This window comes from Polyodon spathula, chromosome 13 (assembly GCF_017654505.1).
Source record: "Polyodon spathula isolate WHYD16114869_AA chromosome 13, ASM1765450v1, whole genome shotgun sequence".
NCBI classification, from domain to species: domain Eukaryota; kingdom Metazoa; phylum Chordata; class Actinopteri; order Acipenseriformes; family Polyodontidae; genus Polyodon; species Polyodon spathula.
Genome location: NC_054546.1, coordinates 29,444,014 through 29,469,856, shown reverse-complemented (window position 1 = coordinate 29,469,856; position 25,843 = coordinate 29,444,014). Strand labels below are relative to the sequence as shown.

At 39.8% G+C, this 25,843-nt stretch overlaps 1 protein-coding gene across 1 annotated transcript; it reads right to left on the bottom strand.

Annotated features, from left to right (window-relative positions):
* Window positions 1-1,346: 1,346 nt before the first annotated feature.
* LOC121325362 (solute carrier family 2, facilitated glucose transporter member 1-like) lies at window positions 1,347-11,747 on the bottom strand. The gene is made up of 10 exons (XM_041267803.1): window positions 11,601-11,747; window positions 9,317-9,418; window positions 8,139-8,299; window positions 5,265-5,505; window positions 4,806-4,968; window positions 3,869-4,056; window positions 3,381-3,485; window positions 3,039-3,140; window positions 2,475-2,678; window positions 1,347-1,955 (listed from the first exon to the last, which is right to left on the bottom strand). The coding sequence occupies exons 1-10, from the start codon at window positions 11,613-11,615 to the stop codon at window positions 1,698-1,700; spliced, it is 1,539 nt and encodes a 512-aa protein (XP_041123737.1). The 5' UTR covers window positions 11,616-11,747; the 3' UTR covers window positions 1,347-1,697.
* Window positions 11,748-25,843: the final 14,096 nt, after the last annotated feature.

Genomic DNA, 25,843 nt, shown 5'->3' with positions numbered 1-25,843 from the left:
GAGCAATTAAGTTAAACAGTTAAAGGGGTGTTTTAGCCTTAATGGCTTATTTTTTTTTAAATCTGCCTAATTTAAAAATAAAGGCAGTTACATAATTTGGTCAAACAGTGACACTGTGTGCTATGCTCACAATTCCCCCCAAAATAAAAAAGCCAAATGTTATACAATAGTATCATAATACTACATTTTAATACATTATATTTTGGTATATAGCCCCTACCTTACAAAAACAGTTCCCCTTGAGTTTCAATATCCATATCTGTAGATCGTGCTGAATTAATGTGCTGAGGCTTCAAATTCAGTTTTATAGCTGATCACAGTCAAATTAATCATGTGACATGCACATATGGTCATCAGCAGCCATATGTACATTTCCACATGGCTTATTCTGTGCCAGCACCAAAGTCCAACACTAGATGTTGACTAGATTTTTAGTTTAAGTTAAAAATGTAACAGTACGCAGGGAAAGCTTTATGTGTGGCATGGTCTTTTTTTAACAAACCTGACATAAGTACAATTAAATATTTCTACAACTAACAATAAATGACCTGCCACACTACTATACCATGAATATGTTTAATAACCTCGACTAAATAAATGTACAGATATTGTACCTCAGGGAAAGTATCAAATAAAACAGGGTCCATTTTAATTATAAAAATCAATGCCGCCATTCTCAAAACCCTGCTCTGTGGTGGACTTCTTTCCACTGTTTTTTAATAATCTGTACTAATGTTAATAAACGGGTTAATACAACACTCAATCTGGGGGAAACACCGGCTGGATTAACCCTTTGCAGTCCTTTGTCGGACCAGGTCCGACATTACAATTTTCCTTTTCCAGTCCGATGTCGGATCCTGTCTGACATCATCAAAAAGGCGTCAAGCACAGGTCTCTAGTCGTTTTTTCTCCAGAAAAAAGCACAGAAAATCTTTTCAATGGCTGACTGAGACTGATAGGAGCCGAGAGAAGACGAAAAAAGGGGGCGTGTCTGACAAATACAGAGGCCCTGCACCACAGAGATAACAACGACACAAAGATAGCTGCTTTCGCATCCAGCGCTCAAAGACTATCGGACATTTGCAGAGCCTTTTGGTATGTTTTAGTAATAAAATAATGACTTGGATATCATTATTGAGGAGTTTGGTGAAAAAAAAAAGAGTGATCAGGAGAGGATTCATCAGTATGCATAACTATGAAGAGGTATGTGAAAAATACAGCGAACAAGGGGTGGGGCTTGGCTGGAGATGCAGTACTGAATGTCGTTTTGCGATGCAGTGCCTTTTAAACCTGTTTTACTCTGAAAAAAATATTTTAAACAGCGCATGTAAAATAAACAGTGTGTGTGAAAATAAACTGGACCTGACGCTCCTGACAAGTGCTGAATAAATGGACCGCAAAGGGTTAATAATTCATTTAAACAGTGGGACAAAGTGATGCTGGACTCTGCTTTTGGATCAAATCCAAACCTTGCTATTACAGTACATATAAAGCATCCTGGAAAAAGTGCTGGACTAACACTGTTGGTTTGTGGTGCTAATCATGTGTTGCTTCTTGTTCGCTGATTGGCTATCCCAAGTTGTACTGAACAAGGTGTCTGAATCACATTAACCGGCAATGACTGTCTCAGCATGGCTGGTCCAATACTGTTTTCAGGACACTGTATATAATGTAACACACATTTCTGGCACTGAATCTCACTCTCTGGAGACTGGTGCATTTGGTGTTTCTTTAGCATTCAATTCTACCATTGGAACCTTCTCTGTAGGGCTACTAGGAGGCAGGGTGACCACTCCCTCTGGTGCTGGTGCCCCTTGGCTGTTGCCCCCAGTGAAGCCTTTGCTAATGTCATCGAAGGTCCGCCCCCTGGTCTCAGGCACCCGGAAGAAAGTGAAGACAAAGAATAATACCAGGAATACAACGAAGATAATAAAGACATAGTCACCGCAGAGCATCTGGAAAGAGAACAGCAGGGAGAAGAGGCCATTAGAATTGATTTATTTTTGATAAAAACATTCATAAGAACATTTATGAACCGTCTACCTTGCGAGACTGTTAAGACTTCAATAAAGTCCTTTTGTACATCTCTTTTAAAATCTCTCATTAAAAACTCCTATGCATTGTTGTGTTCCCAAAACGTGTATTCCTCTAAATGGAACCAACATATTAACACTTGTGGTGGAGCCCACATCAAACCCTGTGGTATAAGAATGTTAAGACATTGAAGACATTAAGAGAGATATCTAGTTGAAAAATTTCTTCTAGTATTACTTCTTTTTTTATAGTTATAGATGATAATTGTGTTGCTTGTGGTAAGTTACGTGCCATTTATGAAATCCAGTATTCTACATCAGCTAGATAAGCCACAAAATATGCACACACCACAAGTCAAATTAATGTCTACCAACCCTGAATTTAAAATGCAGTGCTAAATTTCTGGATGGAGCCACTGTTTGTGTTGTTGACTTTCTCACCTGTACATAGGGGAACCCCAGACCAACAATGAAGTTAGATGTCCAGTTGGAGCAGCCGGCTACAGCCATTGCGGCCGGCCTTGGACCCTGGCTGAAGAGCTCGGCCACAATAAACCAGGGGATGGGGCCCGGCCCGATCTCAAAAAATGCCACAAAACCGAAGATGGCTAAAATACTCAGGTAACTCATGGAAGGAATCTGGCGCTGTAAAAATAAAATGATAGAGAGACTCAGTTTAAATAGCGGTAAGAAGAAGGGTTTTATACTCTCCTTCAACAGGGATCCCATCAAAATGCGAAAAACGATTGGCTTTTAATACATTGTCATTGTGTACCACTGTCACTGGAGGCATTGCATAGCATGCTGTCGAACAACTCGACTAACAGTCCATTGTGCCCAAAGGGTGCTACTATTTAACCTTTTTAGTGTAATCTGCAATATTTCTTAGGCACTGAAGTAGCAGTGTGTGCCTGTGCATCTACACTACCACTGATGATCCCTGGATAAGGCTGTTTCTTCACACCTCCATCTGTAAGCAATACAGAGACAAGGGAAGGAACACACCATGAGGACGAGAGCAATGGTCATCAGAATGGCACAGAAAGCCATCCCAGCCAATCCCACGAGGTGTAGAGTCCTTCGGCCCGCCCTCTCAACCAGGAAGAGCTGAAAAGAAGTCCAAATAAAAAGTTAAATTACGTATCTGTTGCTTCTCAGGTTCGTATACAGATAGTTCATCCCAGCTCTTGATCAGAAACTCTGAAGGAGACTATACTTTAAGCTAAGTAAACAACTTTGCTTTGTCAGGCAGTGTAAAAAGTGTAACAGTATCATTCCTTTTAGGAAACAAGCAGGCACAGTGAGTGAGCCACAGTGTCTTTACTTGTAGATATGAATTGTACTTACTGATACAACAGTGAATACAGTATTGACAAATCCAGCACCGATTGTAGCGTAGATGGGTTCTTTAACTCCAGCAGTCTCAAAGATGTTCGTTGAGTAGTAGAAAACCTGCGTGGGGGAGATTAGAACATCAGTACATATGCAGAGCTAGGGATCGCTTCAAAGCAGGGGGGTTGAACGCAATTCATTTGTTTAATAATGTGAAGACTGCCACTCAAGCCCCACCTATGTTTGTTTGAATAGACTGGCAATGCAAGCCTATGTGTAATAACTTTTTTGAATACAAAAAGGTGCTTTTCTTTCAACAACAAACTATTGGGCCATGGTAGATAATTATTTATTTATAATCAATTAATTCATGTATTTCTTTCACAAAATGTTATTCATGAGTAAAATAAAGTTTGATATTCAAGTGATTCAACTCATAGATAGCAAAAAGAATTGCCAGCTAGTAAACTGGAAATGGTAGTTAGTCAACAAGAAGTACTGACCGCGTTAATGCCGGAGAGCTGCTGGGACAGCTGCAGGACAATGGCGATGATGATTGGCTGACGGTAGCTCGGGGAACGGAACAGCTCAGGGATGGTCACTTTCTTCTCCTGCATCATCTTCAGACTCTCATCTTTCATCTCCTGAAGATCTTGCTGGACATCTTCAGTGCCCCGCAATTTTTTCAGAACTGCGCAAGATAAAAAACATTCCTATGAGAACTCTGGACTCAATTCAAGATGAAAACGGGGACTCCCAAGATGGGTTCCCTGTTGCACCTTGTCCCAGTTTTGCACCAGTTGAAGAAAATCAATGTTGGTATGTAGAGTAAATAGTGGTTGTACTTAACACAATATGTTCATGAATCTTATCTGGTGTGCATTTCCATTCACTAAGTTGGTGAACATGCATTTTCATTTTAAAACATGAATCTGGTATTACACTAGGTTCAAGAAACGTTTGCAAGCCAGGTCATGTTGAACTGTCTTGGTTACCTGGAGCGTGAAATTGTCTCCCACCCCTTCAATCCCTTCTTTCCTGTCATAAACCAACCAGCTGCTTCCCCTGTTGACCTACATGTTTTTACCAGTAACATATTTTTGATCACGTGGGGAAACAATTCAGGCAGTCAAGCAGTAACAGGCTTCCTGGGAGGAAGACATGGAAAGCTTTGTTTAACCCAGTGCGGTACCAGGTATCATCATTTCAAATGGGAATCGCTCTTGCTACACCATGTGTTTGTTTCAAAACTGCAAGTAGCAAACGGAAGGGCACAACACATACGTCAATGTGTAACATTTTAGGTACACTTATGGGATCTTGTATGTTACAATCTTGTTCCTATTACCAAGCTATTTTAGTAAGAAGGTGTTCTAGGTGAGGGTATAAATGTCCTGCCCAAGTGATTCTCTTTAACAGGCTGGATATGGAGATACTCACTCTTCTTGGCCTTCTCCTCTTGGTTCTTGTTGATCAGTAGGAACCTGGGGCTTTCAGGACAGAAAGGCAGAGCGATACTTTGGATCAGAGCAGGGATGACTGTGAGACCCAGGAGCAGGGGCCAGAGGGACTGAGAGCCCAGGATAAATTCCAGACCGAAGACCTATGAGGGAGAGAGACAGGGAGAGAGGGAGAGCGGCTCATTAATGAGGGATACATTCCGGTAGGATAGAGACACTGCACAGTATTCTCAGTGATCTGTAAGGAGCCATATACTGTATCTGGTGAGGCGTTTACAAGACAGCTAAGACCACAGACTACCAAGAGTATATATATTAGAAGAAGAACTCCAGACACAAATACTGTGCACACAAACAAGTGCACACTCACAGACACATACAGACACACAGACAAACTAACAGACAGAGATGCACGCACACACACACCCACAAGTTGTACCTGTGCTATAAGGATGCCAACGACCACTCCCAGCTGGTGTAGAGTCCCAAACGCCCCGCGCAGGGAGGTGGGGGAGATCTCTCCAATGTACATGGGGACCAGGCCAGTGCTGAGACCACAAAACAGACCGATGGCCAACCGTCCCACAATCAGCATCTCAAAGGAGGCAGCCAGCTTGGAGAAGCCCATCAGAGAGCCTCCGATGACAGCCAGCACATTGACCATGAGCATGGAGTTTCGCCTGGAGGAAGAGTACCCAAACAGGGGTTAGAATTATTATTTTTGTTTTTACTCCTTCTGATTTTAAACTGCACATACAATATAAACCCAGTACAGTCTAGTCTTGTGACTTCAGCTACATTGTCATTCTACTACAGTCTAGTCTAGCGATCCTAAACTGCAGCTACATTGCCATTCTAATATAGTCTAGTCTAGTGAGTAGGAGGGACTGCTGTTGATCAATAACCAGCCGGTATTTGTGACATTTTGAATGGGTAGAAACAAGGAGGTAACATGTGAAAAGGCAGGTGAAGACAGCCAGGGCAGAATTTTTTTTTTTTAAAAAGTCTGTTGTACTATTGTTTGAATACACTATGTAACACAATTTTTGTTCCTGGGTAGTAAGTGTTATTTCCTAATTGCTTATGCCTCAAAAGTATAGAAAATGGCTATTATTCCCAACAAACTTTGCTTTTGTGACCAGGACAGTGATATTTTGAAATTTACCTATTTCCAATGAGAAAACAGGCGAATTTGTGTCTTTTCGTTCACATAAAGTCAGAAAAAAACAACATATGAATCCAAATTAACATGTATTTATACTAAAGTAATACAAAAATGACTACAAAAGATTTAGAAGTGAGTAGTTTTTCGAGATTTATGATTATACTGTAAATCACTTTCACGAATCAGCCCCCAAATGTAGTCTCCCATCATGTTCTCGTTATACTGTCCTTGGTAGCGGCATTCAAAGTCCAGTATATCCTGGTGGAAGCGCTCGCCTTGCTCCTCCGAGTACGCTCCCATGTTCTCCTTGAATTTATCAAGATGAGCATCAAGGATATGGACTTTGAGGGACATCCTACAGCCCATTGTGCCATAGTTCTTCACCAGAGTCTCAACCAGCTCCACATAGTTTTCGGCCTTGTGATTGCCCAGGAAGCCCCGAACCACTGCGACAAAGCTGTTCCAAGCCGCTTTCTCCTTACTAGTGAGCTTCTTGGGGAATTCATTGCACTCCAGGATCTTCTTTATCTGTGGTCCGACGAAGACACCTGCTTTGACCTTTGCCTCATACAGCTTAGGGAAGAAGTCTTGAAGGTACTTGAAGGCTGCCGACTCCTTATCTAAGCTCTGACAAATTGTTTCATAAGGCCCAATTTGATGTGCAGTGGTGGCATCAGCACCTTCCGGGGGTCCACCAGTGGCTCCCACTTGACGTTGTTCCTCCCCACAGAGAACTCTGTCCGCTGTGGCCAGTCCCGCCTGTGGTAGTGCGCCTTGGTGTCCCTGCTGTCCCAAAGGCAAAGATAGCAGGGAAACTTGGTAAAACCGCCTTGGAGACCCATCAGGAATGCCACCATTTTGAAGTCTCCTATGACCTCCCAGCCGTACTCATCATACTTCAAGGCATCCAGCCAGGTCTTGATGCTGTTGTAATCCTCTTTGAGGTGCACCGAGTGAGCCAGGGGAAGAGACGGGTACTTGTTACCATTATGGAGCAGCACGGCTTTGAGGCTCCTGGATGAGCTGTCAATGAAGAGGCGCCACTCATTCTGGTTACAGGCGATTCCAATTGCCTCGAACAGACTGGTCACATTGTGGCAGAAGCAGAGCCCATCTTGATGGGTGAAGAAGCTGGAAAAAGGTTAGTGACGCTTCCTCTGATCTGCGACTTGCACACTTTCATCCAACAAGTTCCATTGCTTGAGCCTAGACGTCAAAAGCTCGGCATTGGACTTGGTGAGACCAAGATCTCTAATCAAGTCGTTGAGGTCTTTTTGGTTGGGGTAGTATGGGTTTCTCTCCTCAGCTCCACCTCTGAAATTGTCGTCTGGATCTACAACGTCTTCCTTGCTCTCTGACTTGCTGCTCTCTTCTAAAGACGGCTGCTCTCTCTCCGGAGGAGTGGGTACGGGGAGCTCATGGTAGTGTGCCACCGGGGCGATGGATGAAGGAAGGTCCGGATACGTGATAGCAGGTGCATTCTTGCCAGTCCGACATTTGGAAGGGTCCACCATGCAGAAGTAGCAGTTGCTTGAGTCGTCAGTGGGTTACACGGAGTACTTTTTCGCTCTTGTCTTGATAAATTGGTCGCAGACATAGCAAAATGCGTCTGCCGGATGCTTGCAGCCTCTTGATGCCATTTCAGAAAAATGCAGCTATGTATCCACTTAGGCAGCTGGAACTAAACTGAACTGGTGGGCTTAAGGCCCCTGTATTTATACTACTATTTATATTACTGGAAAGTTCTAGAAAGTTCTAGAAGTTACTCCAAGTTTACTCAGCACTGAATCTATCTGGAATGTTCTGGAAAATAGGTAAATTTCAAAATATCACTGTCCTGGTCACAAAAGGAAAGTTTGTGGGGAATAATAGCCATTTTCTATACTTTTGAGGCATAAGCAATTAGGAAATAACACTTACTACCCAGGAACCAAAAAAAAAAACAACAAATTGTTACACAGTGAATGAATGCTATTACATACAACTACTGCTACTAATAATACCAATAAAAATATGTTTAATAATATTAATAACATTTATCTATAGTGATCCTAAACTGCAGCTACACTGTAATTCTAATCTAGTCTAGTGATCCTAAACTGCAGCTACAATGTCATTCTAATATAATTCTAATGTAATTCTTCTTACCTGCCAAATCGGTTGACGAACAAGCCAACGGAGAACGAGCCGATCATGCCACCGACCGAGAAGATAGCCACACAGAAGGACCAGAGCATTGTGCTGAGATTTTCTGTGATATTTTCACCAGTGCGGGTATGCCAGGTCTCATTGTGGAACTGCCTAATGATCTGAGAGAGAAACACAGACAGAGAATTAGTGTGAAGCTACTCACAGCAAGTGTAGAGCACAGTATTGGGGTTTTCCTGCTAGAATTTCCTGACTCTCAGCTATCACTGATTTGTATTACAAGGATGAAAATAAGATTCCTATTGCACAGCAGTTTCACCCATTCCAGGTTTTAACATGTGCTTGTTTAGTGTAGTAAGTGTAGGTAAAAAGCTCAGGTGTGTCTCATTAAAACAAGGTGCGGGTCGAACTACTATGCAACGAGAACCTTCTTTCCATTATAGTCTGGACATTCAGAACCTTTGCCTTATCTGCAAAAAAAGCATTTTTTTGTTCCGTTTTGGTTAGAGGATAACCTTACCTCTTATTCATTTCCAAACAGAGATAAAGAACGATTGTATTTCAGGGTTACATGATATAAGGGGTGATGTGTCTGCATACAGTGATAGCACCAAAAAAGGAAACTGCAGTAATACCATTTCACCACACGGTGGAAGCAACACCCCATGAAAAACGCTATAAATACCATTTTGAAAGAAAAAAATTTGATAAGTTATAGACACTCATCCCTTGCAGAGGAATGTGGGACACAATTGCTGATCTTTACGAGCTGGTTTCAGTTTAGAAAATAATCCTTGATTTTGTAAATTGTTTCCATTGCACAGGTTATAAAGACACTTTGTGGCTTGGTGATCCAGTTCATTATTATATATTTGAATCCTGTTGTCTTTTTTAAAGGAATGTCAGGATCATTTATAGAGAAATCCTCATTAACATTCAAGCACTGTAACCAGGGAACAAAATCAGTGTCATTAGGAGATGCCAGGAAGCCTAACTATCACCACATATCTAGCAGCTCATTCCCCTGAGAAGAAAGTGCTATATATTGACAACCGCTAAATTATTCAGTTATTTAGAGCTGCACACAGTGAAATCTGACCCATTGGTGAACGAGTTTAGCTGGCTTTGCTTCACTCTTCTCAGAAAAGGCGGTAGTGTTTTTGTTTTATTGTTTTTACCTTTTCTGGTGCGTTGATGACTCCAGTGTTGTATCCAAATTGGATTGATCCAATCACAGCCACTGATACGGCTACCAACAGTGGAACTGTCACCTTATTCTTCTGGAAAACAAACAGAAACAGTACTGATGAGTGGAGGAGTTCATGCTGAAATGGGCCTTCAGCACATCAGAGAATCAATTGAAATGAGACTGTGATTATCACTAACCAAACACAATGAGCATTCTCTACAATGTCAGCTAGCAAGCTATTAAAACTGGTGCCTGCTACAAACTGCAAGCAGTAATCGATTGATATGCCCAAATTATCTGAACTGTGTGGTTCCTTAATACAGTTATATAGACAAGGACATTTACAAGTCATTTTGTGCAGAACATGCTCTGGCAACATCATTTATAAAGCTACGTTTTTAACAGCAAAAAGCCAAAAGTGGGTCGATCTTTGGTAAATATAGTTTATATGGATGACTAGAAATAGCATTGTTTTATTTTACACAGACCGTACCTTACAACAGTTTACCTTTTTTAACTATGGTCTGCCAATTGAACTTCTCTGATTAGGGCCGGATCACACTCTAGTTTTGGGATATGATAGCATTTTTCCAATTTTCAATGCATTTATTTTAGAGATTTGTGAATTTGTTTACGGGATGTGTTTTTTTTGTTTGTTTGTTTGTTTTTGTATTCTGTTCTGGTTGCGGTGTGTTAATTTTAGTACTAGCTATCCCAGGGGGGTCTATCTCTGGGGAGAGCTGGTTGCTTAGCAGGGCTTTTTGGGGCTTTTCGATGTACTTGGTTTCTGTTGGGCTTTTGGGGTTACTGTTTATTCTCTCTCTCTCTCTCTCTCTCTCTCTCTCTCTCTCTCTCTCTCTCTCTCTCTCTCTCTCTCTCTCTCTCTCTCTCTCTCTCTCTCTCTCATTTTCAAATATCTCATAGTTTCAAACATCTCCGTGAAATTTCCCACGTCTGTGCCACCGAGCGTCAAATGACAATGATACACAATGAAACATCGGAGTAATCTTAAAATGTATATGCTTTATATAGTAATGCAGCTGTTTATCCTTCAGCTGCCCCCTGCAAAATTTGGGTCGATTTTTCTCCCCATCACATACACAAGCACGCACATTATGAGGCGGGTTTCAAATCTAAAAGACCCTTGTCCAGTAAGTAAATAAATACATATACAATTAACATCCACCCTATTTTTTATAGAGGTATGGAACAGTCATGGTTTATACTTTAACACTGGCGAGCCACAGCAGGTTACAGGCACACGCACGTTTATTTTAAACTTGGTGAAAAGGAATATTATTTGTGTAAGATTATAAATGTGCAACATATTGTGAAAAGTCACATAAAATATTTTTAAACGCTCTCCTTCCTCCTTCCAATCCCCAAAGAAACAGAGTATTGTTAAAAAATGCTAATGTTATTTTTTTTGTTGTTGTTTTTGGTTCTTTTCTATTTTTTAAAGCATGTAGCTTTGATGCATTTTTTTCCTATAAGCACATGCTAAACAGCCTATATTGAGGTGTTTGTTGTAAATTATAACACAATAACATTCATAAAAACGTAATTATATATATATATATATATATATATATATATATATATATATATATATAATATATATATATATATATATATATATATAATTACGTTTTTATGAATGTTATTGTGTTATCGTTGTGGGATGTAACATAGCTTGCCTGGTGTCCCATATTGTGTAGGGCAGTTTGTGTCCATATTTAGCCTATCGCTCTTATACCAAAATGTAAACAAGACTCGAGTGTTTTATTTCTTCAGAAAGCAGAGAGCGTGGAAGTCTAATCTGTTGATGACAGTACAAACACTACAGTTTTCAAAATATGTAGGTTATAGAAGGGACATGAATACTGTTTCATAATAATAATAATAATAATAATAATAATAATAATAATAATCCTAGATGGAAAGTGACAGGCTAATGTAAACCTCATTTAAAGGAGTCCTGATAAAATGGCGCACAGGCAACAAGTAGCCGACTGTTTGTTCTAGAGATTCTATGCATCCTCAGTAATAATATAAGGTTCATTTGTGCCAAGATTCAAACAAAACTAGTGTAGCCAAGTCTAACTTTAAAAATATAATATTTAGAATTATAAATCGCGCAAAACAATGCTAATTAGGAACAGCATGTATGGTGATGCTGCCTACCGGTACAGTATGTGTAGCCAAAATTAAAAATTCAAATTAAAAAAGTCCAAACATAAACATGAATAGATGAATTAATAAAGAACGCTTACCTTTTCACCCTCCATATCGCATCCCCTTTGTAGTCAAAAGATAAAATAACCCAATATGTTCCAATAAATAGTCTTCTATAGGCTACTATCGCTAGTGTAGTATTTCGTCTTCAATTCTGGATTAGCTGTGCCTCCCACCCAGACCTTTATTTATATTCTCCACCCTCCAGGAAAATACAAGCCGGTAGGCACGTAGTATGCGAGAAATGCAACCCCCCTCTCACTCCCCCCCCTTCCCCACCCCCTAGTCTTGTGACAACACTGAATCAAGCCTCTAGTGAGTCAGTTTATTTGCGTCACATCGCTCATCGGGACAAGCCTCTTTCGCTTCCCTTCCGCGTCCTCGCTTTCAGATAGTAACATCATGCTTTTGCGCATTACGCCTGGGTTGGAACATTACAATGTCATTTAGGGCATGCTTTTTTTATTTTTGATTTCACTGGTAGTGGTGAATTTTGGTCCAGAGCTCGTCCCTAAATGGACAGGATATGCATTGCGGCAGCATTGCTGGACTACATTAAAGACATAGGTGACTTTAAACCACTTAGGACATTGGAGTGGACCAATGCTTTATATTCCTGACACAGCAAAGGCTGCATCTGAACTCAGTAAAATGCCCTAACCAACTTCATGTGTGTGTGTGCAAAACTAAAGTGGGACATATGGATCTATGCTAGCAGTACAGACTCCTTCTTCAATGGCTTGAGGCTACCATTACTAGACTAGAAGCACAGTGTGCTGACTACATCCATTCCAAATGATTTCCGACAGCAGTGCAGACAGACAGGCAGGCTATGGCAAGGAACTTGACTTGGGTCCAAGTTATCAGTGTCTCTGATAGCCAAACCCTAATAATTGTACCCTTGGAATATTTCCTAAAATATTTCCTTAACCTAATCTTATGAATTGTAGCAAAAGCCCAATAAAAAGAGCACCAGTAGCCTAATAATAATTAACAAATAGGCAGTAAAAAAATCCTGAAGTGTTGACATCTTCTATTTACTGAAATATTATCAGCATTCAGGGAATGTTTGCTCTGAGGAAATGCAATGGTTAGAAATCAGTGGATGTTTTGTAATCTCTCTCTCTATGCCTCTTCCTCCCCATAATAGGTTATCCTGTCTTTCTCTCTGGCTCTCTGCTTCGCAGGCACACACCGAAATGGATCACAGCTTGGTACTGTGTACAAGCGTCACAGCTCTGTGATTGTAAGAGACTCCGCACACTTGAGAAATCAGTATGTGTGTATGTGCATGAGGACGGGTCCTGTTTGCTCTCTTAACAATCTCAAAGATCTTGGTTACATAGCAAAATACTCATATTGATAGACAGTTATGATTGAAAAAGAAGAAAAAAACACACAGAAGAATAAATGGAAAAAATGCACACTTTTTTTTTTTTTTTTTTACAAAAATTACACTGACTGCCAAAAATGTTCAAATGGCCTGCTGCTTAACTTGCTACTCAAGTGTACAAGGGTCAGTTTCCGACACATTGTTTGAATGGAAACTCACATGACTTATCCTTCCAGTGTTTTCCTATCCCTGTAAATCCAGACATGATGCAACGTGACGCTTGCACAGTGTCTGGAATTATATGGTATGTAAGATTCTCATTTGCTTTACAAGCTCTTATGTCATCAAGCAAAATTCCTGGAAAATAAATAAATAAATAAAAATCACTTAATAAGGAGGAGTTCAAGTCAATAAGTTCTGCCTGACCTCAGCACCATGCTACTGGATCCTCCACTAATGCACATTTTTTTTTTTTTTAAATGGCATCTGTTCAATGCCTGGCAATAATAATACAACTGGAAGAATCCTCACAAGGGCTTCCCGGTCTTTTTCAGTTTTGTCTCTTTACTCATTTTCGAGCATAAACAGACTGAAGAAGTCCTGGAAAATGTTCTGACTCAACATTCCACTCACAGCTTCCCAAAAGCTCATAAAATAATTACTAAACTCCTAGCAGCTTTGTCTCTGAACACTCCTTTGTGAACAAGAAATGCATGACCTTTACTGTATCCTGTGTTGTCCGTATCTCAGCAATGTCATTTTAAACACAATACAACATTTCTCTTACAAACATTGCAGTGTACCCAGATCATGCTCCCTACTGCGACAATTCTAATGCTCTTATAGTAATGAGTGGCACACCAGTGAGAACAGATGACAAGCATTGTTGCAGGAGAAAGCATGATCTGGATCCTTATAAGAGGAATGTTAAAATATATTCTCCTAGCTGATTTATGACTCATGATGTGTGAAAAAAAATATGAAAACAATCTGGGTTCTGTTGAAAAATGGAATGCTGCAATATGGCCCACATGGATTACAGCCAATTTATGTTAATGCCTTTTGTGTGAACGCTGCAGGGTACAGCAGTACCACACCAATCTCAGCTCACTTTCCCCATAGAACCAATGTTAAAGCCAGGTGTGAATAATATGAAGGGAGGTGAAGAGTATGAGGTGCCATGTGTAAAAAAAAAAAAAAAAAAAAAAGTGTTAATATGTCTTTTTCCAGATTTAACTTCAATCTTTTTTTTTCCCCAGATTTATAATGTTGTGAAAATAAATAAATATTTTTTAAAAATGTGTATGTTCAGATATAATTTAGAAATCTTAAAATATATAGCAACTTTTCAACATTTAAATGCTAAATTTTTATTTTTAAACTAAATATACATTTTGTTATTAAATATTTATTTTGAGAATCAAGATTTAGCTGGATAAATCTGGATTTTGTGAATTTAAATATTTGACTAAATCTTAAATCTCTTAAAAGAGTTAACATTTAGCTAAATATATAAGTAAATAGTAAATCTCTTAACAAGATTTAACATTTAGCTAAATATTTAACTGGCCAGCTAACTCTGGAGTTTGTATGCAAATGAGCTCTGCCCACTTTGTCGCAACAAGCAAATAAAGCTTACCTGTGGCATTACACATCTTTATTTGCAAACGGATGCACTTCTGTTCCAAAACTTCAATCAGCATTCGCTCTTAAGCGACTGCAATAGGACAGTGAGACGAGCTGATTCTGGACCAAACCATTCAATGCACGAGAAGAGAGAGTGGGCGAAGTATTACGCATAGGGTTAATAATAATAATGACAACGTTTTAATCATGTGTGTATTAGATAATGAAACGGTTGTGAAAATATATACAGCATTTGTGTATTTATTTATCTTTAATATATATATATATATATATATATATATATATATATATATATATATATACACAGTGCCTTGCAAAAGTATTCAGACCCCTGATCAATTCTCTCAAATTACTGAATTACAAATGGTACATTGAAATTTTGTTTTGATCGATATTTTATTTTAAAACACAAAATCAATTATTGTAAGGTGACACTGGTTTTATGTTGGGAAATATTTTTAAGAAAAATAAAAACTGAATTATCTTGCTTGCATAAGTATTCAATTCCCACACATTAATATTTGGTAGAGCCACCTTTCGCTGCAATAACAGCTTTAAGTATTTTGGGGTAAGTATGTACTAGCCTTGCACACAGTGTCGGAGTGATTTTGGCCCATTCTTCTTGGCAGATTTGCTCCAGGTTGTTCAGGTTGGTTGGACGACGCTTGTGGACTGCCATTTTCAAATAGTGCCACAGATTCTCAATGGGATTGAGATCAGGACTTTGACTGGGCCACTGTAGGACATTCACCTTTTTGTTCTTGACCACTCCAGTGTTGCTTTGGCCTTGTGCTTGGGATCATTGTCCTGCTGAAAGGTAAATTTCCTCCCAAGCTTCAGTTTTTTAGCGGACTGAAGCAGATTCTCTTGCAGTATTTTCCTGTATTTTGCTCCATTCATTCTTTCTTCAATTGTAACAAGATGCCCAGTACCTGCTGATGAGAAGCATCCCCACAGCATGATGCTGCCACCACCATACTTCACTGTAGGGATGGTGTGTCTTGAGGCATGGTCAGTGTTAGGTTTGCGCCACACATAGCGCTTTGAGTTTTGGCCAAAAAGCTCTATCTTGGTCTCATCTGACCACAAAACCTTTTCCCACATCGCAGCTGGGTCACTCTCATGTTTTCTGGCAAACTCCAGATGTGCTTTCAGATGGTACTTTTTGAGTAACAGCTTCTTTCTTGCCACCCTCCCATACAGGCCAGTGTTATGCAGAGCTCTTGATATGGTTGTCTGGTGCACCATTACTCCACTCCCAGCCACTGAACTCTGTAGCTCCTTCAAAGTGATTGTTGGCCTCTCTGTGGCTTCTCTCACAAGTCTCCTTCTTGTTTGAGCGTTGAGTTTTGAGGGACGGCCTTTTCTTGGCAGTGATCCAACTGTGCTCACTGGGATATCCAAACACTTGGATATTATTTAGTACACTTTCCCTAATCTATGCATTTGTATTACTTTATCTCTAGCTTCTGTAGAATGCTCTTTGGTCTTCATTTTCCTTCAGCTTCACATCCTTACCAATGATCCTTCAACAGTGGGGTTTTTATCCAGAAAATGTGACAGAAACTTTAATGATTCACAGGTGGAGGCCAATGGTAAGGTAATTGTGTCCTCTTTAGGGCAATTTCTTTCATCGGTGCAAACTGGGAGTTTCCACAGCACAGGGGTTGAATACTTATGCAAGAAAGATATTTCAGCTTTTTTTTTTCTTAAAAATATTTCCCAACATAAAACCAATGTGACCTTACAATAATTGATTCAGAGTTTCAGTGTTTAAAAATAAAATATCAAACAGAACAAAATTTCAATGTACCATTTGTAATTCGGTAATATGAGAGAATTGGTCAGGGGTCTGAATACTTTGCAAGGCACTATATATATATATATATATATATATATATATATATATATATATATATATATATATATATATATATATATAATGTATGTGGCAGGCTGGTGAGTGGATAGAGGCCCAGAGACAGACTGCAGTTCAAAAAAAATAACTATTTTATTATAAATAAACACAAAAATGAAAGGGCACAAGGGCCAAAACAAAGCAATTTAAACACAAAAAGATAAAAAGCAAAACTTACAAAAAATAACAGTTTCCAGGCTGGACGATGCCTTCACTGGACTCAAACTTTCTAAACAACCCCAAAAAAAACCAACCTGCTTCCTCAGCTCCCTCTCTCCCAAATGAGAAGCAGAGGCCTCCTTTTATATCAGGTGGCTGGGCGCTGATTGATCGTTAATCAACCTAATCAACTAATCAACCCCAGCCACCTGAACATAATAAACCCAGGCAGGTAGGGGAAGTTAACCCCATCCCTGCCAATTTAAAGGGCAGAGCTTTGCTCTGCCACACAGTAGATACTGTATTATCATTATCATGTATTATGCTATCATCTGTATTTGAAGTGTTACAGATTTTATTTTATTTACTGCCTCGTGTAAAGTGCATTGTAATGGTGTTCCACTATGAAATGCTCTATGTAAAATAAACATTGATTGATTGATTGATAAATAGCTGTAGGTCTAGTTGCTATACAATAATACCTCAATACCTGATTGTCCGAATTTGTAATCAGTTGGTGGCTCTTTCAAATAACGTAACTACTAGTGATAAACTGTGATTCTGTTGAGTTTATGGGGAAACAGGGACTGCAGATGGCATGGTAGGGGGGGGGGGGGGGGGGGGGTATATAATAATGACCCTTCGCTTCTAAATACAGTATTACAACACTGAGGTACAGACAAATAGCACATGATTATTTTCTCTAAATTGTTCGATTATTTTCTCTATTTTCACTCAATTATTGGGCAGCTACAATGTGATGAAGCTGACATTAGTAAACTGTAACAAATGATTCCAACTATTCCCTTCCCAAATGATCTGCAGTGGTAAGGCAAACAGAAAAACAGACCGACAAACAGTGACACTACAATTGAAATGGCATAGTTCAGTGTTATACTGAACTACACTGGGATGAGGCTGCTTGGTACTTTTGGCAGGATGGCTTTGTGGTGACATCACAGATCAGGAAGAGACACCAGTTCATTGGAATGAAGTGCTGCTGAGCGTATTTATTATAAATAAAAGATTTGAAAAAAAACAAAAAACTTTACAGAAACAAAAGGCACAGTGGCCAAAACAAATAGACAAAACACAGTAAGCAAACAAGCAATGCGCTGGTTTGACGCTAGCACTAGTAGCAATTGTTTACCTTTTTACTTTGTTCTCTTGGTCTCTTCTCTAAGCAACCCAACAACGCAACCTAGACTGAGAGTTTCCTGCTTCTTTTATGCCGCTGTGCCTGAGTTAGATTGCTTGTCAGTCATGCAATTGGGACCAGGCACATTCTACATGTGAATTGATTTGGCAGAGGAGGCAATTAACCTTTCCCTGCCAACCTAAAAGAACAGTGAAAAAATACATTTAATAACCAAAATAGTAACATTAATACGTTAAATAACAATATTACAAAAGAATACAAAAGAATACAAAATACACACAGAGGCAAGGTGTACCCCATCACACACCTCCCCCTTGAAGGCCCAAAAGTCGGTCAGGGTCCTGGCAGATGAACGGACAGCCACGGCATGAGGCCCTCCTCAGTGACAGCGCTGGCACCGGAAAGGCTGACAGTGATGTGGCACACTCCAGCAGCGGAAATGCTGCCTCCTCTGGACGTGTAGCCAACAGTGGCAATGCTGGCAGCGGAAATGTTGACAGCTGTAAGACTGGCTCCTCCAGCAAAGGCAATCATGGCAGCAGAAATTATATCAGTGGCAACGCTGGCAGCGGCAACACTGACAGTGGCAAGGCTGGCCCCTCTGGACCAGCAGCCAATAGTGGCAACGCTGGAAATAGGCAAACTTTTGTATATCCATTAAAGCAAGCCATAGTGTTGAAATATGGCAGTTAGATTAAATGACAGTGACATGGTCATTTGTGTTAATAAAATGCCACTGTATAAATGTTGTGGAATACTAACAGTTCTTTCCCCCTTTTCACCCTCTCTCGCTTTCTCTAAACACACTAACCAATGTCTCCATTTGGAATGTGATTATTTAGAGATTCTAAACTATCTACCTTTTTTAATAACACACAGTGGAATTCCACATCATAAATATTTTGTTAACCTGCCAGAGAAATCCATCACTTGGCTTGACCACCCAAACCAAATGTTTCTAGGAATGTGTGCTTGTCGGCCTTCCTGCATCACCCTTGGCAATCATTTTGATTGTTAGAACCATTCAACCAATGGCAGTCTTGTCCTTTGTAGCTGCATTTACTTTTCTGAGTATCAAGTTTCAAAACGGAAGTGTGGTTAAATTCTCTGAATCACATTATTTGAAAGGGGAAACTGTGACGTAAATTACTTTGAAAAAAACTTGCCTACGTGACATACGTTTTATTATTTGCTATGATATTAATATATCTTTACTTTCTGTATTTTGTGTTTCAATCAGTGCTACATTGGTCAAATTCAATTCTGTACAGAAAATGCATCGCAATGTTACTATCCTGGAGGGTTAGGCAGCAAAAAAATTAAACACAATTATATATATAAAAACAAAATAATGCATTTAATGGCAGGGCTTTTGCTCTGTCCCCTTTTCATGTACAGGGCTCCTGGCCCTGTTACAGTCACATTCTCAATTTTGGTCAGTTTTTCATGGAAAACTACAATACAGTATGCAATTCAATATGTTATCGTAACATTACTCAGCAGTTTTCATTTGACTTTATGAAGCAAAATGAGTTCATTCTATACAGTGATGCAAAACCTGTGGCCAGAGCTGTATATTGTGGGTCATTCTGTATTGGAGAACAGCCTTGGCTGCAGATAGCTATCTCCCGATACAATGCAATCAAACTTCAGTCTGTAAGACATCAGAGGCTGGTGTTTATCAGGGAGAACCTGAGGAACAAACACCTTGTAGACATGCTGCCTGCCATGTATCAGAGCTGCCCTGGCTGCGTGCAGTAGCCTTCAACTCTGTGTTGTTTGTTTCCTATTTAACCTTTTCTCACAACAGATGTTCAGTCAATTAAAATTTTAATTATATTACAAGAGTGAATTGTGTACCTGCGCCTTTGTTACAACAATCAATCTGTATTGATTTGATAAAGGTCACCATATGCATTGTGTATGTTCACACAAAAAACAAATATAAGACAAAGGGTGCTCTAGTCCAATGCAGGCTTGAAGCATGAAGACTGAACTGCTCCCTCCCCCAATCTCTAAGAGAAAAGGTGCACCCTGCAGTCCAGGGCAGGCTTGAAGCATGGAGACTGAACTGCTCCCTCCCTCACCCCCTAAGAGAAAGAGTGCTCCTTCCAGACCAGGGTTGACAGCTCTGCCATTCTTATAAAGACATTTTTAATCTGAATTTTATAGTAAGAGAGAGAGAGAGAGACTGAGTCAGAATATGTGCTCTCAGACTGAAAGACCTAATTCACAGACACACACCTGACATTGTTTGTCTGACAGATGACTGAGGAGGCAACAATATACTTTAATAATAAAGGATTACAGAGAGTGATAGAAAGAGGGAGAGATGGAAGTGAACTAGAGAAATAGGAGGGATAAGAGAAAGAGAGAGGAGCCAAAGAGAAAGGGGTAAGAGGAGTGGAACTGATAAGGGGTGAGAGGGAGTGCTCACAGAAAGAAAGAAAAAAGAAAAGAGAAATAAAAATAAGAGGGAGAGAAACGGTCACTCTTCTTCAATGTCCTAAATTCTCCTTAGTTTGTAGGGAGCATTCAAGAAAACAACTTTATAAAAAGACATTTTAATTTACATTTCAGTTTCAGGGAAACTAATATATCAAATGAGGAAGCAAGAAGCCTGAGTGGGGTGAAAGGCAATAGTAATCACTTGTTCCCCTTTAAAGGAGTCTAACGAGTGTCAGCTGTACTTTTGACCATTTGCAATTTCAGTGCCGCTGCAAGTCTGTCTGCATTGTTACTGAAGATCGCTTGAGAATGGTAGTTAGCATACATTGTCTTCGCTATGCTATCCTTTGCTTGGGCTACCATTGCCATTGCATAGCCATTGTAATGCCACTTTCCCTTCCCCTCCCCTCTGTAATATCCTGTTGTGCTAATCTCATTTCACTTGCTACACAGTCACTGTGAGTTTTCTTAACTTACATCCTGTTTGCAAAACATACAAGCCCACAGTATGATAAGACAGTACTAATGTTTGCACTCAATAAATGGGTTCTCATAATGTTTTTAAACTGCAGCTACATAACAGTACAGTATAATCTGCTGGATTGACAAGACTATGGATCTTAGACTTGGTCAAACTAAAGCAGCTACTCAACATGGTGTCTATATAAAGTTGTAATCTAGCCCGCTGGCATTGCCTGCTGCGTGCTGGGCAGAGCCTGGCTGTACTCTACACAGGGTAATGCTGGCATGACCACACTAGTTGACAGAACTACTGCAGCTGCCCAACATGTTGTCTATATAAAGTTACAATTAATGCTTTATGCTGACATTGTTTGCTTTGTGCTCAGCTTGGTACTACAGCTTCCCAATGACGTATTTAAATAAGTACAGGCATCTGTCCAAAAGGTTGACCTCTGTCCATTCTGAACTACTTCAGACCTTTGTATTGCTTCATATGTCAGAGGACGCTTTTGGCACAAGGAACTGAGCATGCGGTTACTTGAGACAGGTTTATTTTTAAATTAAACTTTATTTGAATTGGACAATATATTTGTAGCACCTTTGACATTATAAAGGCTGCAGCAGTCATCACATTGTGGATGTTAAATATCAGTTCCCTGGCATACACTTCCTTCCATTCGTTAAATAGCTGTGTGCAATTCGAAAAGAAGCACACTTTATTTTCATTAAAAAAAAAAAAAAAAAAATATCTGTGGATATGATTGTCCAAACCAAGTCTCATCACAATTCATTTTTTAAATATATCTACAAATGTAAGTGTGGCGGACATACGGACTGACAAACATTTGCTGAGGAATGTCCTGACCAAGTTTCTTGCGATATCACCAGCCTTTCACTAGTGGATGCAGGTTTACTTTATATTGCATGTTACTGATAGTTGTGATAATGTTGTATGTACAACTGTGGCAATGGGAGATTAATTTCACTGACATAGAGTTCTCTCTGAATATTTTGACATTCAATAATTCATTAATTGGTTAAATGAGTGTTAGGCCATGTCAACATTAAATATTTTTTAATAACATAAAATCCTATATAAGAGATCTTCATTAATTCCATGTTTTTAATAGTTTTCACTTTTGTTTTTTGATGTGGAGATCAGATAGCGGTAGTACTGTCATTGTCCCTTTATATTTAGCCAATACTTTTATCCAAAGCGACTTAAAGAGAATAGGGAGTGAATTGTGCAGAGCACAAGAAGGCTAAGTGACTTGTTTAGGGTGACACCCAGCAAGTCAGTGGCTGAGCTGGGATTGAACCTGGAACCTCCTCCTAACAAGCCCCTTTCTACCACCAAGCCTGTCAGGTGTGTGTCTGTAAATTAGGACATTCAGTCTGAGAACAAATGTCAGCACTCAAATATACTGCCTCTGTAACTCCCCTGCATTGACAATCAATGGACCAAGGAAGCAAGGGGTCAGAGCAGCAGAGTAAAATAGGCAACCAATATCACAACCCCAGTCATTCTGCATTTAGTCATGTCCCTGATACTTGAAGGTCAGGCTATATGGTTTTATTCAAATACCTTATAAACTGCTGCTCTCAGTAAGATGTCTTTAGAGTGTTTGCTATTGTAAATGAGCTGAATGGCTCTGTACTGTGTCCACTGTTCTGCGTTTGACTTGGAGTAGCTTAGATTTTGTCTAAGAGACTACAACTGTACTGTCTGTGTGTGCATTGTTCATTCAGCACAGAGCTTTACTGCATAGAGAGTGAGAGCGTCAGAGAGAGATTGAGAGATTGAGAGACTATTTATGCTTTTAGTTTTTAACAAGATAATCTCTCAAGATGAATTTTTCGTGCAGAAATATGTAGCAGCCTAATTCTCACACAGAGAATGTTGTGTGTTTGGAATACTGGAGCTGCTGATTCATTGAGGTCCTTCAGGGGCTGTCTGGATGGAGTTTTGGGATCAGTAGGCATCTAGAAACCAAATGAGCACCAGCAGGCAAAAAAAACTCCTGCTATATAGCCTGTACTTTTTCTTCCAGTACGTTGTTATGAGGGTGTGACAGGACAGCATCACTGGCAATATTGTTTTCACCAGGAAGGGAGACTCATTTGTGGAATGGTGGGTGGGGTGGATTTTGCAAGCCTGATTTGGATGTAGTTATGTGATTGGATAACTGATGGTTTTTCAAAGGTTAGAATAAAGTCTGTTTTTGTGTCACATACATTTGTGTGCTCTCTCAATTACACTGTGTAATACAATTTTTGTTCCTTGGATAGTAAGTGTTATTTCTTAATTGCTCATGCCTCAAAAGTATAGAAAATGGCTATTATTCCCCACAAACTTTGCTTTTGTGACCAGGACAGTGATATTTTAAAATTGACCTATTTCCAATGAGAAAATGGGCGAATTTGTGTCTTTTCGTTCACATAAAGTCAGAAAAAAACAACATATGAATCCAAATTAACATGTATTTATACTAAAGTAATACAAAAATGACTACAAAAGATTTAGAAGTGAGTAGTTTTTCGAGATTTACGATTATACTGTAAATCACTTTCACGAATCAGCCCCCAAATGTAGTCTCCCATCATGTTCTCATTATACTGTCCTTGGTAGCGGCATTCAAAGTCCAGTATATCCTGGTGGAAGCGCTCTCCTTGCTCCTCCGAGTACGCTCCCATGTTCTCCTTTAATTTATCAAGATGAGCATCAAGGATATGGACTTTGAGGGACATCCTACAGCCCATTGTGTCGTAGTTCTTCACCAGAGTCTCAACCAGCTCCACATAGTTTTCAGCCTTGTGATTGCCCAGGAAGCCCCGAACTACTGCGACAAAGCTGTTCCAAGCCGCTTTCTCCTTACTAGTGAGCTTCTTGGGGAATTCATTGCACTCCAGAATCTTCTTTATTTGTGGTCTGACGAAGGCACCGGCTTTGACCTTTGCCTCAGACAGCTTAGGGAAGAAATCTTGAAGGTACTTGAAGGCTGCCGACTCCTTATCTAGAGCTCTGACAAATTGTTTCATAAGGCCCAATTTGATGTGCAGTGGTGGTATCAGCACCTTCCGGGGGTCCACCAGTGGCTCCCACTTGACGTTGTTCCTCCCTACAGAGAACTCGGTCCGCTGTGGCCAGTCCCGCCTGTGGTAGTGCGCCTTGGTGTCCCTGCTGTCCCAAAGGCAAAGATAGCAGGGAAACTTGGTAAAACCACCTTGGAGACCCATCAGGAATGCCACCATTTTGAAGTCTCCTATGACCTCCCAGCCGTACTCATCATACTTCAAGGCGTTCAGCAAGGTCTTGATGCTGTTATAATCCTCTTTGAGGTGCACCGAGTGAGCCAGGGGAAGAGATGAGTACTTGTTACCATTATGGAGCAGCACGGCTTTGAGGCTCCTGGATGAGCTGTCAATGAAGAGGCGCCACTCATTCTGGTTACAGGCGATTCCGATTGCCTCGAACAGACTGGTCACATTGTGGCAGAAGCAGAGCCCATCTTGATGGGTGAAGAAGCTGGAAAAAGGTTGGTGACGCTTCCTCTGATCTGCGACTTGCACACTTTCATCCAACAAGTTCCATTGCTTGAGCCTAGACGTCAAAAGCTCGGCATTGGACTTGGTGAGACCAAGATCTCTAATCAAGTCGTTGAGGTCTTTTTGGTTGTGGTAGTATGGGTTTCTCTCCTCAGCTCCACCTCTGAAATTGTCGTCTGGATCTACAACGTCTTCCTTGCTCTCTGACTTGCTGCTCTCTTCTAAAGACGGCTGCTCTCTCTCCGGAGGAGTGGGTACGGGGAGCTCATGGCAGTGTGGCACCGGGGCGATGGATGAAGGAAGGTCCGGATACGTGACAGCAGGTGCATTCTTGCCAGTCCGACGTTTGGAAGGGTCCACCATGCAGAAGTAACAGTTGCTTGAGTGGTCAGTGGGTTCCCGCAAAATTCTTGGGATAGCGAACTTTATGGCTCTCTTTTCCCCTCTGTACCATCTTACAAAAATACATTTATTTCACCCATGACTAATGTGTAAGAGATTCTCGCAACATTTTTCATATATGATACACTTTTTCAATAACATTGAAAATTGTAAAACATTTTAAAATTAAAAACTTTTACAATTTTAAAAATTTTAACAAATTTTATAACATAAAATTCCGAACAACAATTGTCCATCTTACCTTCCAGAGTTTTTTTGCAGTGCTCGCAGGTGAAATGAGGTGCCCAGGGTTTATCTTGATCCCCAACAGGCATGCCGAAATATGTCTTGTAGGCCTCACACATCTTAGCAGATGCTTCCACGGAGTACTTTTTCGCTCTTGTCTTGATAAATTGGCCGCAGACATAGCAAAATGCGTCTGCCAGATGCTTGCAGCCTCTTGATGCCATCTCAGAAAAATGCAGATATGTATCCACTTATGCAGCTGGAACTAAACTGAACTGGTGGGCTTAAGGCCCCTGTATTTATACTACTATTTATATTACTGGGAAGTTCTAGAAAGTTCTAGAAGTTACTCCAAGTTTACTCAGCACTGAATCTATATGGAATGTTCTGGAAAATAGGTAACTTTCAAAATATCACTGTCCTGGTCACAAAAGCATAGTTTGTGGGGAATAATAGCCATTTTCTATACTTTTGAGGCACAAGCAATTATGAAATAACAGTTACTACCCAGGAACCAAAAAAAAAAAAAAAAAAAATGAAACATGGTGTTATTTTCAACTTTCTGATTTATTCAATTTCTGAGTTATCTTCTTTTATTTTTGGATGTTAAAAGCACTGTTAAGAAATGGAACCTATTAAGTTAATGGAAAATATTGTAAAAAATATTAAATCAGCTATATACTACAAACAGAAAAAGGATATATAGGAGATCTATATTAATCTTGATATTTTAATTGAATGTATTTATATTCACTGATGAGTTAGATAATATTTTATGCTATAATTAATTTATATACTAACTTATGTAGTAAATATCCATACAGCCAAATAAGAAAGGGTCAGTTGGACAGATTAAAGAGGTAGTCAATAAAAATTAAAAACCGCAAAGTGTAATAAAGCACTGTGAAAGCATTACATTGTAAAGCACAGAGGTATAGCAAAGCCTATTAAAAAAAAGCAGAAACAAAAAAAACATGGCAAA

Coding starts and splice junctions, on each gene's coding strand:
- LOC121325362 (XM_041267803.1), bottom strand. Junction 8,300..9,316: donor TCATCAACGCACCAGAAAAG/GTAAAAACAATA, acceptor TTTCTCTCTCAG/ATCATTAGGCAGTTCCACAA. Junction 5,506..8,138: donor TTCGTCAACCGATTTGGCAG/GTAAGAAGAATT, acceptor CTCTTCCTCCAG/GCGAAACTCCATGCTCATGG.